General features: G+C 37.0%; 1 protein-coding gene across 1 annotated transcript; it reads left to right on the top strand.

Moving 5' to 3' along the window:
- The first annotated feature begins 2,132 nt into the window (after window positions 1-2,132).
- hp (haptoglobin) lies at window positions 2,133-8,006 on the top strand. The gene is made up of 4 exons (XM_056460786.1): window positions 2,133-2,140; window positions 3,991-4,079; window positions 5,544-5,812; window positions 7,446-8,006. Exons 1-4 carry the CDS (start codon window positions 2,133-2,135, stop codon window positions 8,004-8,006), a joined length of 927 nt encoding a protein of 308 aa, XP_056316761.1.
- The last annotated feature ends 6,150 nt before the right edge of the window (window positions 8,007-14,156 follow it).

Genomic DNA, 14,156 nt, shown 5'->3' with positions numbered 1-14,156 from the left:
CAACCTGAAAATTTGCAGATTTTGTTTGGTTTAGATGCTTAGAAATGAAACTTATGAGACAGCTGTTGTTCAATTTTATTGATGATTTTAAATATGTAATGTAATCGTAAGCTTGGCAAGCAATTTTAAAGAGTTCGATGTTTCCCCAATCAGACAGAATGCCCGAGCATTTCAAAGATGGCCGGTGAATGAAATGACCTGCCCTAAAGAGACCTTGGTCATAGTAAACCTATAGTACGTGTACTTTTTAGATCTGCTTTTGGCAAAATAAACACATTCCTACAATCCCAATATAAACACTTGTGGGAAAACATTAACACTGGCAGCAGCAATCAGGAGATTACGCAACGTGCATTTCCCTAAAATCTGTCATCACATAAGTGCAAAGTACATGAATGTGGAAATCAAATGGATGCACACACTGGTGTGTTACCCTCTTCATTACATTAAAGCATTTTTACACATTACACATGGTTCTAACACCTCAGTGATACATGCATGTATATGAATTTTCCCCTCCTTTTTAAAAAAGTGAATAAATGAAGTAAGCTCTCTGTCTATACATATACATTTTTACATTCTAAACATTTTTGAGAGTTTTTTCTGGAAGTTTGTATTAATATTCATAAGATTAGTTACATTTTGGAGGCATTGTTTTTAATAATTAAGAAACATTGCCTAACAATGAAAACTGAGGATAAGAAACTTTAAAAAAAATAATCCTTTGGTTAGTTTGTGTTGTATTTCATAATTTAAGTCATTACAAGAGCAGTAAGTTCTTCATCAGGGGCTGAAAGGTTATGTTTTGAGTTTGGCTGCAGGCTAATGACGGCAGAAATGACCCATTTCCATCTCTAATACACTTGTGAGATGGTGCAGGCTACTGCATGTCATTAATACTCCATTACATACAAAACATTTCCGTTATCTGCCCTAATCTGTCTGATGACTCCCCCACTGCATCAAAACTGCAGGGCATCATACAATTAACAAATACTTATTAAAAACCATCCATGTGGAACTTAAGGACGCCAGTTGTGAATTTAAAGCCAGCTGTCTCCATCCAGGCTGAACACTTTTAATTTTTTATTTCCAAATCCTCACTCGCATCTCTTTTGTCATTAACACATTTATTTTTTAAATTAAAAATAAGTTCTGCAAATCTACAATAAGATCTGCAAATCTACATTTGCTGACAGTAAGTTTGGGCTGCTGATCAGTAGGTATGGGAATTGTTGGCCCGACAATTTTTAATTGGATGAACATTTTTTAGTCTTACACCTTACCCAGAATATAAAAATACATATAAACACATTTAGGTCATTTACTTTAATCATTACTAGTGGAATGTGAAGAGACTTTCAACCAGCACAACAAAACATGTTTCTGAAGACCTGAACACCTACTGCACCTTTAAGTTTAAAAGTGCATTACCGAGAAAAAGATCATTCATCAACTCCAAGCCTTTAAGATATTTAGAAGTGTTTTATTTTATTTTTAAATGTTATATTATATACTAATTAGTTTTATTAAAGTAGATAAAAAATCTTCTGCTTTTATAATCCATGTTTATGGAAATGAATGTGGAAAGTAGTGTAAAGAATTCAGCTTTTTCAACCTCAATCATTAAACAGTAGAAAATCCTAATTTTAATCATACACTGTCATGTAAAATCCATTAGTATAAGTGCTGATCAAATGAGGAAACCAGAAATTAAAATGTTAACTGTTGTTCAACAAAGGAAATTGTATGGTGCATCGCAAAACCCTGATGATGAGGTTTGCAAATCTGAACTTACTATCTCACTACTATTTGAGCATTTGATGATCATAAGCATTCATCATCTTTATTATTATATTTGTTTACTTATTTTTATTACAACATCATGCAATTGTGCTGTGCCTGGTTTACATGCAAACTGAACATCATGTACAATGTGCTGCTTCTGGGAAGTTTTGCTAAGCTAACTTTCCTATCTGTTTTTACCATGGATAATGTCAACATTTATACACTGGTAAATTTCCCTGATTACGTAATTTGTGAGTTTAGATGTTTGTTTTTAAGGGGCAGCGACTATATATAAATGACAGAACCTCGATATGAAAAAATCATTAAAAACAACTCCTTTCATCATGAGGTGGTAAGTTTTTTTCTTGTTTTACATGTATGTTATTATAACTCTCTAATCAAATGTATAGTTAATTTGCTAACACTTTTTTACAGTCCAGTTCCACATGTAGAGTCTGTGTACACTCTAAAAAATTTTTTGTGTTAAATATGTACAAACCCAACATTGAGTTCATTTAAAAAATATATATTTAAATGACACTTTTTAACCCAGACAAGGTGTGTTTCCACATTTGACCTAACGCTTGATTACATCAACCCAGCATTTATTTTGTTTTTGCTTATAATAATTAAAATATCATGGAAAATAAAGTTTTTGGGCTCTATTTTAACAATCAAGGCCAAAGTCTAAAGAGCATGATGTAAAAGCATTAAGGGCGTGTCCGAGTCCACTTTTGCTATGGAAAAATACATGATGCATGATTTACCTTATTCTCTTAATGAGTTATGAGTGTTTTTGAGCATAGCATTAAACCAATCTGAGTCTCATCTCCCATTCCCTTTAAGAGTCAGTTGCGTCGCATCATGGCAAATTTGCTATTTACATGGCGGACTTTGTAAGTGGAAAAACTGAACACTTCACTAGCGAGAAAACAGTTAAACAGAGCATCAGCAGCGCGAGGATAAAGAACGAGCCTGCTCCATTCAGCCTCTTTACTTTCTCTTTACTTTACTTTTACTCTTTACTCATTTACTTTTGTGGATAAAGAAACTGAAGGAAACACCACTGAAGACATCCATCAGACTACATATTTAATTTCATTTAAAGCGCAAAGATTTGTTTCTAAATTCAGTTCTAATTTCCAGCAAATGAATAAATGAACAATAATAACGAAGTTTGGTCAAAAAAATGGAGTTATATCCAAACACACGTCCTATTCTTATGCCCCATATGGTGATGCAGACATCTTCAAAACCCAACAGGTGGACAAATCTAAACTTGTTTTTATGAAAACAAATATAAATATGCATATAATAAATAATACTGCTAATAATAACATTATACAAATGCAAATTGTTATGAATAAACTGAAAAAAGGCATGGAGGCAGTAGTTTTTATATTTATGTAGAAAATAATAATTTTTGTAATATTTTAATCCTTTCATTATTTTCATATGTAAAAATATTTGTGTATTGCTCTACATCCTGTGTCTGTTAAGCCATGTGTATGCGTTTGATCCCATATAGGTGCATAACTAACATGCTCTGTGCTGGATTTTAGACCTGTTTTCAGATGGACAATGGCTCGGTCTATTTTAGTTCCTCAAAATAGCAACGCGCCTTAACACACCTTTTTTTTAGACCAGCACTCCCATGAGTCCACAAAGTGGTGCAAATAGATTTACTATTTAAACAACGTGGTGCAAAACGTGAAAATTAGCGTTGCACCATACACATCTTGTGACTTACTGCGTAAGGCCAGGGGTGACCAACCCTGTTCCTGGAGATCGACCTTCCTGCAGATTTCAGTTGCAACCCATTTCAAACACACCTGCCTGTAATTATCAAGTGCTGTTCAGGTCCTAATTAATTGTTTCAGGTGTGTTTGATCAGGGTTGGAGCTGAACTTTGCAGGACGGTTGATCTCCAGGAACAGGGTTGAGCACCACTGCGCTAGGCGTATGATAAGGCCCTTACTGTTAAATTGTACTAAGGGCACTTTATAATCCTGACTTTAAAAAATGAACACAATAAGTAAATTTTACCTTATAATAAACACTTTTTACATAGTAATTAAAGAAGTCATATATAAAGTGAAATTTAATAAATGCCATTGCGGTGCACAATGCATTATTAATTAGCATCTGTTCAAACAAGCAATCCCTTTAAATAAACAGATTATTTCTTGTAATCATCTTTAGGCTATCCATGGCTGTGCTTCTCTTGGGCACTTTTTCTTTCCTGACAGATGCGTCTTCTGCTTTGGAAAGAGTTGAAGAACATGTTTTGGGTAATTAGCAATTTCCTCATCAGACATGACCAATCCTTAGATAAAATACATTACAAAAACTATATATATATATATATATATATATATATATATATATATATATATATATATATATATATATATATATATATATATATATATATATATATATATATACTAACCGGCCACTTTATTAGGTACACTTATCTTAGAGGTCAGAGGAGAATGGTCAGACTGGTTCCAGCTGATAGAAAGGCAACAGTAACTCAAATACCCACTTGTTACAACCGAGGTATGCAGTAGAGCATCTCTGAATGCACAACATGTCCAACCTTGAGGCGGATGGGCTACAGCAGCAGAAGACCACACTGGGTGCCACTCCTGTCAGCTAAGAACAGGAAACTGAGACAGTTTCACAGACTCACCAAAATTGAAAAATGTTGCCTGGTCTGATGTCTTGATTTCCGCTACGACATTCTGATGATAGGGTCAGAATTTGGGCTCAACAACATGAAAGCATGGATTCATCCTGGCTTGTATCAACAGTTATGGCTGGTGGTGGTGGTTTAATGGTGTGGGGGATATTTTCTTGGCACACGCTGGGCCCATTAGTACCAACTGAGCACCGTGACAAAGCCATCGGCTACTTGAGTATTATTGCTGACCATATCCATCCCTTCATGACCATAGTGTACCCATCTTTTGATGGCCACTTCCTGCAGGTAAATGCACCATGTCATAAAGCATGAATCATCTCAGACAAATCTGCAGCAACTGCGTGATGCTATCATGTCAATATGGACCAAAATCTCTGAGGAATATTTCCAGTACCTTATTGAATCTATGACATGAAGTATTAAGGCAGTTCTGAAGCCAAAAGTTGGTCTAACTAGGAACTAGTAAGGTGTACCTAATAAAGTGGCCGGTGAGTGTACATGTATGAGCAAAATATTACACATGCATGCACTACATATTTTTCTGTATCTAATCTTTGTTTCAAGCATGTATTTTATGGTTATTTACAACTATATCATGAAAATATTCTGTTAAAATTTACTCAAAAAGAGTGCTATGGTGGCTAGTAGGTTAGCTCTGTCGCCTCACAGCAAGAAGGCCGCTGGTTCAAGTCCCGGCTGGGTCAGTTGGCATTTCTGTGTGGAGTTTATATGTTCTCCCCATGTTGGCGTGGGTTTCCACTGGTTGCTCATGTGATCTCCACAGTCCAAAGACATTCGCTGTAGGTGAATTGGATGAACTAAATTGGCCGAAGCGTATGAGTGTGTTGGTGAATGAGAGTGTGTATGGGTGTTTCCCAGTAATGGATTGCTGCTGCAAGGGCATCTGCTGCATAAAACATATGCTTGAATAGTTAATTCCGCTGTGACGACCTTTGGAAAAATCAGAGACTAAGCCGTAGGAAAATTAATGATTGAAAGGTGCTTAAAAAGATCTTTCTCTCATTTATTTTACATCGTATGATTTCAGCTCCACGCTCTAGGAGGATGGTGGGAGGATCACTGACTGCTTCTGTCCCCTGGCAGGCAATGGTCTACCTCAGTGAAAACATACTGGATGGAGGTTTTGCTGGGGGGGCCCTGATAGCAGAGCGTTGGGTACTGACGGCTGGCCGTAATCTGTTTGTAGGAAAGAGTAAAATTCAGACAAGAGGACAAGAACCACTTATCCCAAAAGTCTATCTTGGAATCAGCAAACGTGCTGATGCTACAGCCTCTACTGAAGTAGCAGTGGAGAAGGTAAATAGAAACATACCAAATTGCAAATATGCTAATCCAGCTATGCTAAATCGCAATCTTCATGTAGTTTATATACGAAAAGACAAAAGCTTTAGTTAGCATGCCTACCAATCGGAATGCAAAGCTTCTAAGGTTACGCTACGTATAGGTACTTTGAGAGAAATGCTAGAAAGCCTAAATTCCTAAACTATAATAATCCTTATTTATGTGGAACACTAGATACTTTATCGCTCTTGTCAAAGGTAGCCTATGAAATGCTGTCAATATTTTGGTTCCAATACAAACCTGCTCAAAACTTCTGCAATATTATCTAATGTCATTAATGCCTTTTGTCCTATTGAACTTAGTTCAGTACAGTATGATTCGGCATGGGTATCAGTTTAGTGTTTTCATTGCCAACAGTACCCTTACTTGGTAGACTTGACTGTATGACAGAAATTTGTTATCAACAATATTCTAAATTTAAATAGCCTCTAAGGGTGGCTCACATATTGCAACTTATCCACACTCAACACGTGAGTTTTTTTAATACTTGTTTCAGGTTTGTTATTATAAATGGTGTCATTCTTCATCTTATTGCACACACAAGTGAGAAATCTCTGTAAACCAATAGCATTCAGCTGCAAGACTTGCACCACCCCTTTGGAACCCTACTGTTGTGCTATGCACACTTACAAAAGGGTCTCAAAAAAGTGGTATGTGTACCGTACTGGAGGCCTTACATTTGAGAATTGTCATAACTTGAGGTACTTCCAGAATATCCAGATCAATAGATCCATCTTTTTTAGTAGTTGTTGTGTTAACAAGACTGACATTTGCACATTCAGCACAAAAACACAACTATTCAACACATTCCCATGGAACTGAACCCGAGATATTATATTATTATTGAGATATTATAAGGCTATGATATAACAACACATTGCCCTACAGATGTATGTTTTCCTCCTGAATAGGTTGCAGCTACTGTAATATTTTGACAGAATCTTTCATGTAAAGTAAGTGATTTCAGAGAGGCTAGCAGTTGCTAAAGCTAAAGATCATGCCTGCTATGGATAATAACTATCCAAAGCCATGCCTCCTCTAAAACACATAAAAGTGTACAGGTAAACACAGAAACAGTCTTCTGATTGGTCCACTGCTTTCATGCTGACACTGATGTGTGGCGCTGAGTGTAAAAGTTTAAGTTCTTTTAACTTGACAGAGCATCTTCAAAAGATGCAAGACCATCATGCACCATCTATCAAGCACATGTTTACATTGAAAAACAAATGAACAGCTTTGGAATGGAAAAATAGGTGCATGTTTTTCTGTTGTTTTCAATGAGAGTGCTGCATATTTGAACACCAGCAGAGTGACGAGTCACTGTTTGGCCTGCATTTTTTCAAAATTGGAGAGTATTCCTATTCTACTTTGAGCTAAGCACTGCAGAAGAGCTCTCAAGCCCTCGGCTGAGAGATTTTGGAAGTTTAATAGAGACTTTCAACCTGCAAAACTAAAAAGCTTTTTGAACCAAATCACTTAATATGATAATAATAGTGATTTTTTTCTGGGAGTTTTTATAAGTTTAAACTACCAATAAGTATGACATTTGAGGTTCAGATTACTCATTTAAAATGCATATATCCTGCAGGTGTTTTTGCATCCAGGCTTCCAGAACACATCCGATTGGGACAATGACCTTGCTCTGGTCAAACTAAAGGAGCCAGTCAAGTTTAGTGAGACTGTAATGCCCATCCCTCTTCCTGAGACTGGAGATAACCTGGAAGAGAGAGATGGAGAGAGAGGCATCATTGCTGGCTGGGGATGGGGGAGACTTTTAACCCCAGCTCCAGTGCTGAAGTACCTTTCTTTGCCTGTCAAGTCCTGCAAGGGTAACTACCAGGCAAGGGTTCTTGAAAGTTCACCAAATATAGACAACAAACAATTCTGCACAGGACCCGGCAGGTATATGGAAAATGTGTGCTTTGGTGATGCAGGAGGAGCAATTGCATTTCTGAACACCAAAACAAATACAGTTTATGCTGCAGGCATCCTGTCTTTTGACAAGGCCTGTTCTGTAGAAGAGCATGCTGTCTACACAAAGATTTTTGCCTATCTGCCTTGGATTCATAGTGTCATGAAAGGAGATTCGCAAGATTTTGCTGCACAACGTACTTCAGCTATAAGAAACATGTTTTCACAACAATGGTAGTACAGTGTTTGTAATTGCTTAAGTATAACTCTATTACACTGGTTTATAATTACACTGTAAAACCCAATAAGTTAAAGTAACTCAGACCATTTGAGGAAACCGATTGTAACAAACTATTTAAGTTCAAAAACTAATCCTAATGAGGACTGTGAACTTACTCAATTTGAGTAAACGGAGCAATTTGAGCACAGTAAAACACAATAAATGAAGAGAACTCAAACCAACTGAGTACTGTAAAACCCAATAAGTTAAGGTAACTCAAACCGTTTGAGGAAACCAATTGCTAGAAACCATTTGAGTTAAAAAACTAATCTATATGAGTACTGTGAACTTACTACATTCAAGCTGAAGTGATAAGGTATTTAATTAACTTATTAGCTTCAACCCTGAGTTCAAAACTCTTTTCAAATAAGTAGAATTAACTTTCAGTCAATTTTGAGATAACTACACTCATTTCATTTGAAAATGCTGACAGTTGGGTTTTACAGTGTAGCATTGTTATGTACCATTGTTGCGGCTGGAAGGACATCTGCTGCGTAAAACATATGCTGGAATAGTTGGTGGTTAATTCAGCTGTGGCAACCCCTGATAAATAAGGGACTAAGCCGAAAGAAAATCAATGAATGAATGTACCATTATGTGAATAAAATGGTGGTGGCAAACATTTATTTTCAGATGTATGAAAGCAAAATAAATCTTCATTGTTCAATTTTCTGAAAAGAGTTTTGCAGGTCTGCATACTGCATCTCATAGACCCACAGATATCATCCTTACCAGCCACATCAGTTTATAAATACAAAGATATTAGCAATACCCTATGTACTGTATATCCTCACAGTGGATTTCAACACATATTGTTAATTTAGAAAACAATACTGACAATGGCGGAATTAAAAAAATTTAAAGAATGGATTTACGTAGAATGTTATAATCATGCTATAAAAGTCAATAATTTTACAGCACACCCTATAAAAATGATTTAATATTAGTTTTACTTTATGCATTTCATCAACACACACACACAAGAAAGACCATCACATATCATTTAAGCTCATTAAAAATGAAAAGCTCTGCTGCTTAATGTTACTGTACTTACCACTTTGTGCTGTCCACTAGCCCTTACTTTCAGTCAAGAACACTTTAAAAGCAGAGTGGTTACGGTTACATAAACACATTTTGAGCATATCTTTCTGGGACCAAAGGAGCATGCAGAGTAGATAAACTTACGAATACATTTCTTGAATGACTGTTCCTGAATAGTCGATCATTCTGAAAATAAAATACAGCTTTCTCCAATCTTTCACCATTCATTGATCCCACACTGACAAGCTTAGGCCTACACACTGTCCACAGTAATACATTTTTGTTTAAAAAATTTTCTCTACTTTTTGGCATACTGTCAACACTGAGACAGCACTTTTCTTCACCAACAACATAAACATATCTTTTTGAAAACACTGTACATTGGATACATTTCAAAATCCCATTATCGAAAAAACCAATTGGACTGTGAAAATTGAGGCTAAAAACAAATTACAAATTCAACTAAAATGGTGCACGACCCAATTACAAGATATTAAGACAATTAAGATATTGTCTATTTGCACAGCATTGTTAAAAGAGTATTGTCAGTTTGTGTTTGCTCCATATTGCTTTTCTTCACATCTGTATCCATATGTTCCATGTGACGCCACACAGTTGTGTGGCTGCCATATTTGTGACTGAACTGTACAATGCTAAGAATCTGCTGTGGTGCTGAAACAGCTGAATTATGTTGTGTTGCGTAACTACTTTTCATTACATAAATGAGCCCTGATGTAATTGATAATTAATGTCCTTTACCAACAGGCTATCCAGTTCCGAGATCATGCTTGCGCTACTCGACTAAAGTTAACCCTTTGTGGAGACAGCATAAATCAATAACTTGATATTCTTTATTACTGAATAAAAGCATACTGTTTTTGTTATAATCATGGTTAAACATATAAAATAGCCCTTTTACACTTTTAAACTATATCTTACTCTTATTTGCACAACGTAAAATGGAAGAATAGCTATGCTGCTACCTGTGGGATTTTCACTGTCATAAAAAAACGCAAACAAGGGCCTCACAGTGGTGCAGTGGGTAGCACGATCACCTCACAGCAAGAAGGTCGCTAGTTCGAGCCCCGGCTGGGTCAGTTGGCATTTCTGTGTGGAGTTTGCATGTTCTCCCCGTGTTTCCTCCAGGTGCTCCGGTTTCCAAAGACATGCAGTATAGGTGAACTGAATAAGCTAAATTGGCCGTAGTGTGTGTGTGAATGGAAGAGTGTATGGTTGCTTTCCAGTGTTAGGTTGTGGCTGGGAGGGCATCTGCTGTGTAAAACATATGCTGGATAAGTTGGTGGTTCATTCCCATGTGGCAACCCATGATTAATAAAGGGACTACGGCGAAAAGAAAATGATGATGAAAAAATGCAAACGTGCATAGTTCAATGCTACTCAGGAGGCACAGGACATCAACATGATGTTAGATTGATGTTGTACCCCAATGTCAGGGGACATTGCATGTTGTTTGTAAATGAAACTTAGGTTGGCATCAAAACCCAACGTCAACCCAACGTCCAACCTAAAATCAACCAAATATCAACGTCTAATGATGTTAATGACGTCTATCAGACGTTGGATTTTGGTTACCATACCTGTCAAATAAACGTCAGTATTTGACATCAATATGACATTGGTTTAAGATGTTGGTTCGACGTTGGATTTGGTCACTTTCCAACACAATCTAAAATCAACCAAATATCAACGTCATTTGTCGTTGTTATTGGACTGCAAATTAACGCTGTTCTTAGACGCTGGCTAGACATTGAATTTTGGTCACCTGACGTCACAACGTAAATCTATCTTAATATTGTTTTATGATGTTGTGTGCCTGCTGGGTGGTTTGTAATCTAATCTAATCTAATTGACTGTCACTCACCCATATTGTAGATAACTGTGGTGAATGATGTCCAGAAATGCCCTGGAGTCTATTTTCGGTATTTGTTGACACATTTATGTGTTGCTCATTAAGAGCGTGCTCTCCCTCATGTGGGTCTGTGTATGAGAAACACGCGAGCGCCATGTGTGATTTGCCGTGTTTATGACCCAAATAAATATTGTGTGTGTTAATTCAATTCCTGAGGTCTATATCACTTTCTGTAATCAGGTACGCTTCATCTTCAAATACATAGGATAGTCATCACTGTAAATGCCCTGATAATTTTTGCTGCTGTTTGGAGTGCATTGTAAACAAATTAGATATAAATTTCGCCAATGTTGGAGGTTATTACTAGACTTAATGTTTCAGCAGATCACCAGTATGCATTTTCTGTAAATACTGTTGTTTTTGGGTGAGTTTTCTGATCACTAGTAATAGGCTCTATATTCTAAAGTTTGTGGCCACAGCAAACAGTAGTGAAGCTGTGAATACAATTAATGTATAGAAAAGGAAGCTGAGACAGACACGTCACAGATTTAAAGGAACAAAACACAGTTCAAGGTATGATCAGAGTTATCATAACAAGTATTTGTTTATTCTTTAGCAAAATTTAGATTTCATTTATTCTCATTTAAATGCGATGTGTTTGTTGGACACAAATATGGTGATGAACTTAGCACAAGTGACGCTTTTGGTCCTCATGAATACTCAGAACTGTTGTTTTGACACGTCTTCCAGTCTATATTCTCTCTCGCTTTTGCAAATTTACACTCCTGTGTTACCCATGTCAATAACTCCTCCTCATTGCCTGTCTATTTATTTAAAGGGCACCTACGGTGAAAATCTACTTTTCAAGCTGTTTGGACATACATGTGTGTAGGTATAGTGTATAAACTGTCATATTGGGGTGATATAAACACACCCAGTCCTTTTTTTTTTATTTAACAACATAAAAATGGTGGACCAATTAGAGCGGTTTTCAGACCAACCGCAACTTGACATAGGAGTGTGGTCCCCCCCGCCCACCGAATTGATTGACAGCTGCGTATTAACATGTCACGGTAGTCACGTGTATAATCATACCAACAAGACAGGACGTGCACAAAGCAGCCGGGAATAAAAGGTCTGTTCAGTTAGCTAGGATCATCAATCATCATCAAATGTGATCAAGAGTGAGTTTCACATGTTTAAAATGTTTTAAAACAGAGCATGTGTGTAATGAATTACAGCGATTTACTTCAGCTTTACTTTATCACCACAGCCGCGTGTCAGAACAATTATAAAGGAAGACGCTTCAATCCCAGTTTGTGGATGTTAAATCAGGTTTATTTTGTATATTAATATAACAGATATTCAAACAGCAGTGAATATTAACCTGTATCCTGTCACAAATGCGTGGAAAAAGAGTGCAAAGCTAAACAAGCGCGCTGTCTGTGTGTGTGCGCATGTCTGCACTGTGTATGTGTAACTGTGTGTGTGTGTGTGTGTGTGCACGTGAACTTTGTAATGACATTGTGTGTGACTCATTGTTGCAAATCGACAATAAATGCATTCAAATACTAATTGGTAAACTTCTTACTGTAGTATTTCCCACAAACGCTACGTGAGATCTTCTTCCTTTATGTCTGTCAGTTGTCTGAATCAGCCGAGGGAGGAGATTGAGGCATGCAGAAAAGCACATAGAAACGGTGGGCGGGGAGGACTAGCCTTAAAGGTGAAGTACAACAAAATCGCAACTTATAAAAGGTTAATAAAAATTAATAAAAATGTGATGGGTGTTTTGAGCTGAAACACACACATTCTGGAGACACAAAAGACTTATATTAAATTTGAAAAAAGGGGTAACCTAGGTGCTCTTTAATCTCTTTCAGAGTTTTCATTGCTTTCAGAAATAAATAAACGGTAGGTGTAAAACATGCAGCTTAAAGCTTTTTACATAGTAAAGCATGTCCAATACAGCGTTTTCAGTCTTTTCAGATTAAAATAACAGCTTATGAGAAATGATTGAAAATGATTTGACACAGGATGTCTTAGAACATCAGAGCATCATGTTTTTATAACAATAATAATGATGCAATTTTTAATGTATCCAGATTAGTGTAGATGTAGCCTTAGATTAAATCAAGCTGTTCTGTTTACCGCAAAGTAGGAAGAGAGCTCAAGAACCCTTCCTGATCCTTACTCCCTTTTGCTAAATATCATTGGGGTTGGATTGGAGTTTGTCTCTGCAGGTCAGTGGCCCTCCGGGAACAGGTTTAGACATGAATTTGTGATGAGTTTCTCAGATTCCTGCATCTACCAAACAGGGGTAAGTCGGAAAACAACCTTATTACAATAGAGAGTGTGGAAGCTGAACCTGTTGCTCAACTTCCCCACCACCAGAGGGCAGCCTCAATTGAATACTGAACTATTTTACACAAAACTGAACTGTTACAGAGAACAATAGTGTATTTAGAAATATGCCATGTTTGCTCAGTTCTGCACTCATGTTCTTCAAACCAATCAATTAAAATGCCATATGGCTGATCACCCTGGAGCTGCAGGAAAGAACATGATCACTGATTATGGTCCTGAACTTCTCACAAATGACTGTGCTGTGCTGTGATGCAAAATGAGAACAATATTAGTCTGCTTAATTGAAAATTGAAGAAATGTATTCAACTCCAGTACAGAGTTAATTCTGAATGGCTGTTAAAAGAGACTAATAGTGTTGTTGTAAATGAGACTCCTGCCCCTTCTCTTCAGACCATCAGAGGGAGCAGTCGCTTGAATTTTAGTTCAATTCAATTAAATTTAATTCAATTCATCTTTATTTCTATAGCGCTTTTACAATGTAGATTGTGTCAAAGCAGCTTCACATAGAAGAATATAGTGAATTGAAACTGGGTCAGTCCAGTTTTCAGTGTTTAAGTTCAGTTCAGTTTAGCTCAGTTCAGTGTGGTTTAAATTTCACTGCTGAAAGTCCAAACACTGAAGAGAAAATCCATCGTTGTGCAGGTCCACAAGTCCCAAACCAAGCAAGCCAGTGGTGACCATGGCGAAGAAAAAACTCCTCGAGAGAAATCAGGCTCAGTTGGGCACGACCATTTCTCCTATGGCCAAATGTCTTGTGCAGAGCTGCAGTCTAGGTGCCGGAGGCTGGAGAACGCTGGACATCCATTGTGGAAAAGCTGCAGGTGGGAGAG

This window comes from Danio aesculapii, chromosome 7 (genome assembly GCF_903798145.1).
Source record: "Danio aesculapii chromosome 7, fDanAes4.1, whole genome shotgun sequence".
In the NCBI taxonomy this organism is placed as follows: domain Eukaryota; kingdom Metazoa; phylum Chordata; class Actinopteri; order Cypriniformes; family Danionidae; genus Danio; species Danio aesculapii.
Note: the sequence above shows the minus strand (reverse complement) of the source record. Positions and strands in the feature narration are given on the sequence as shown.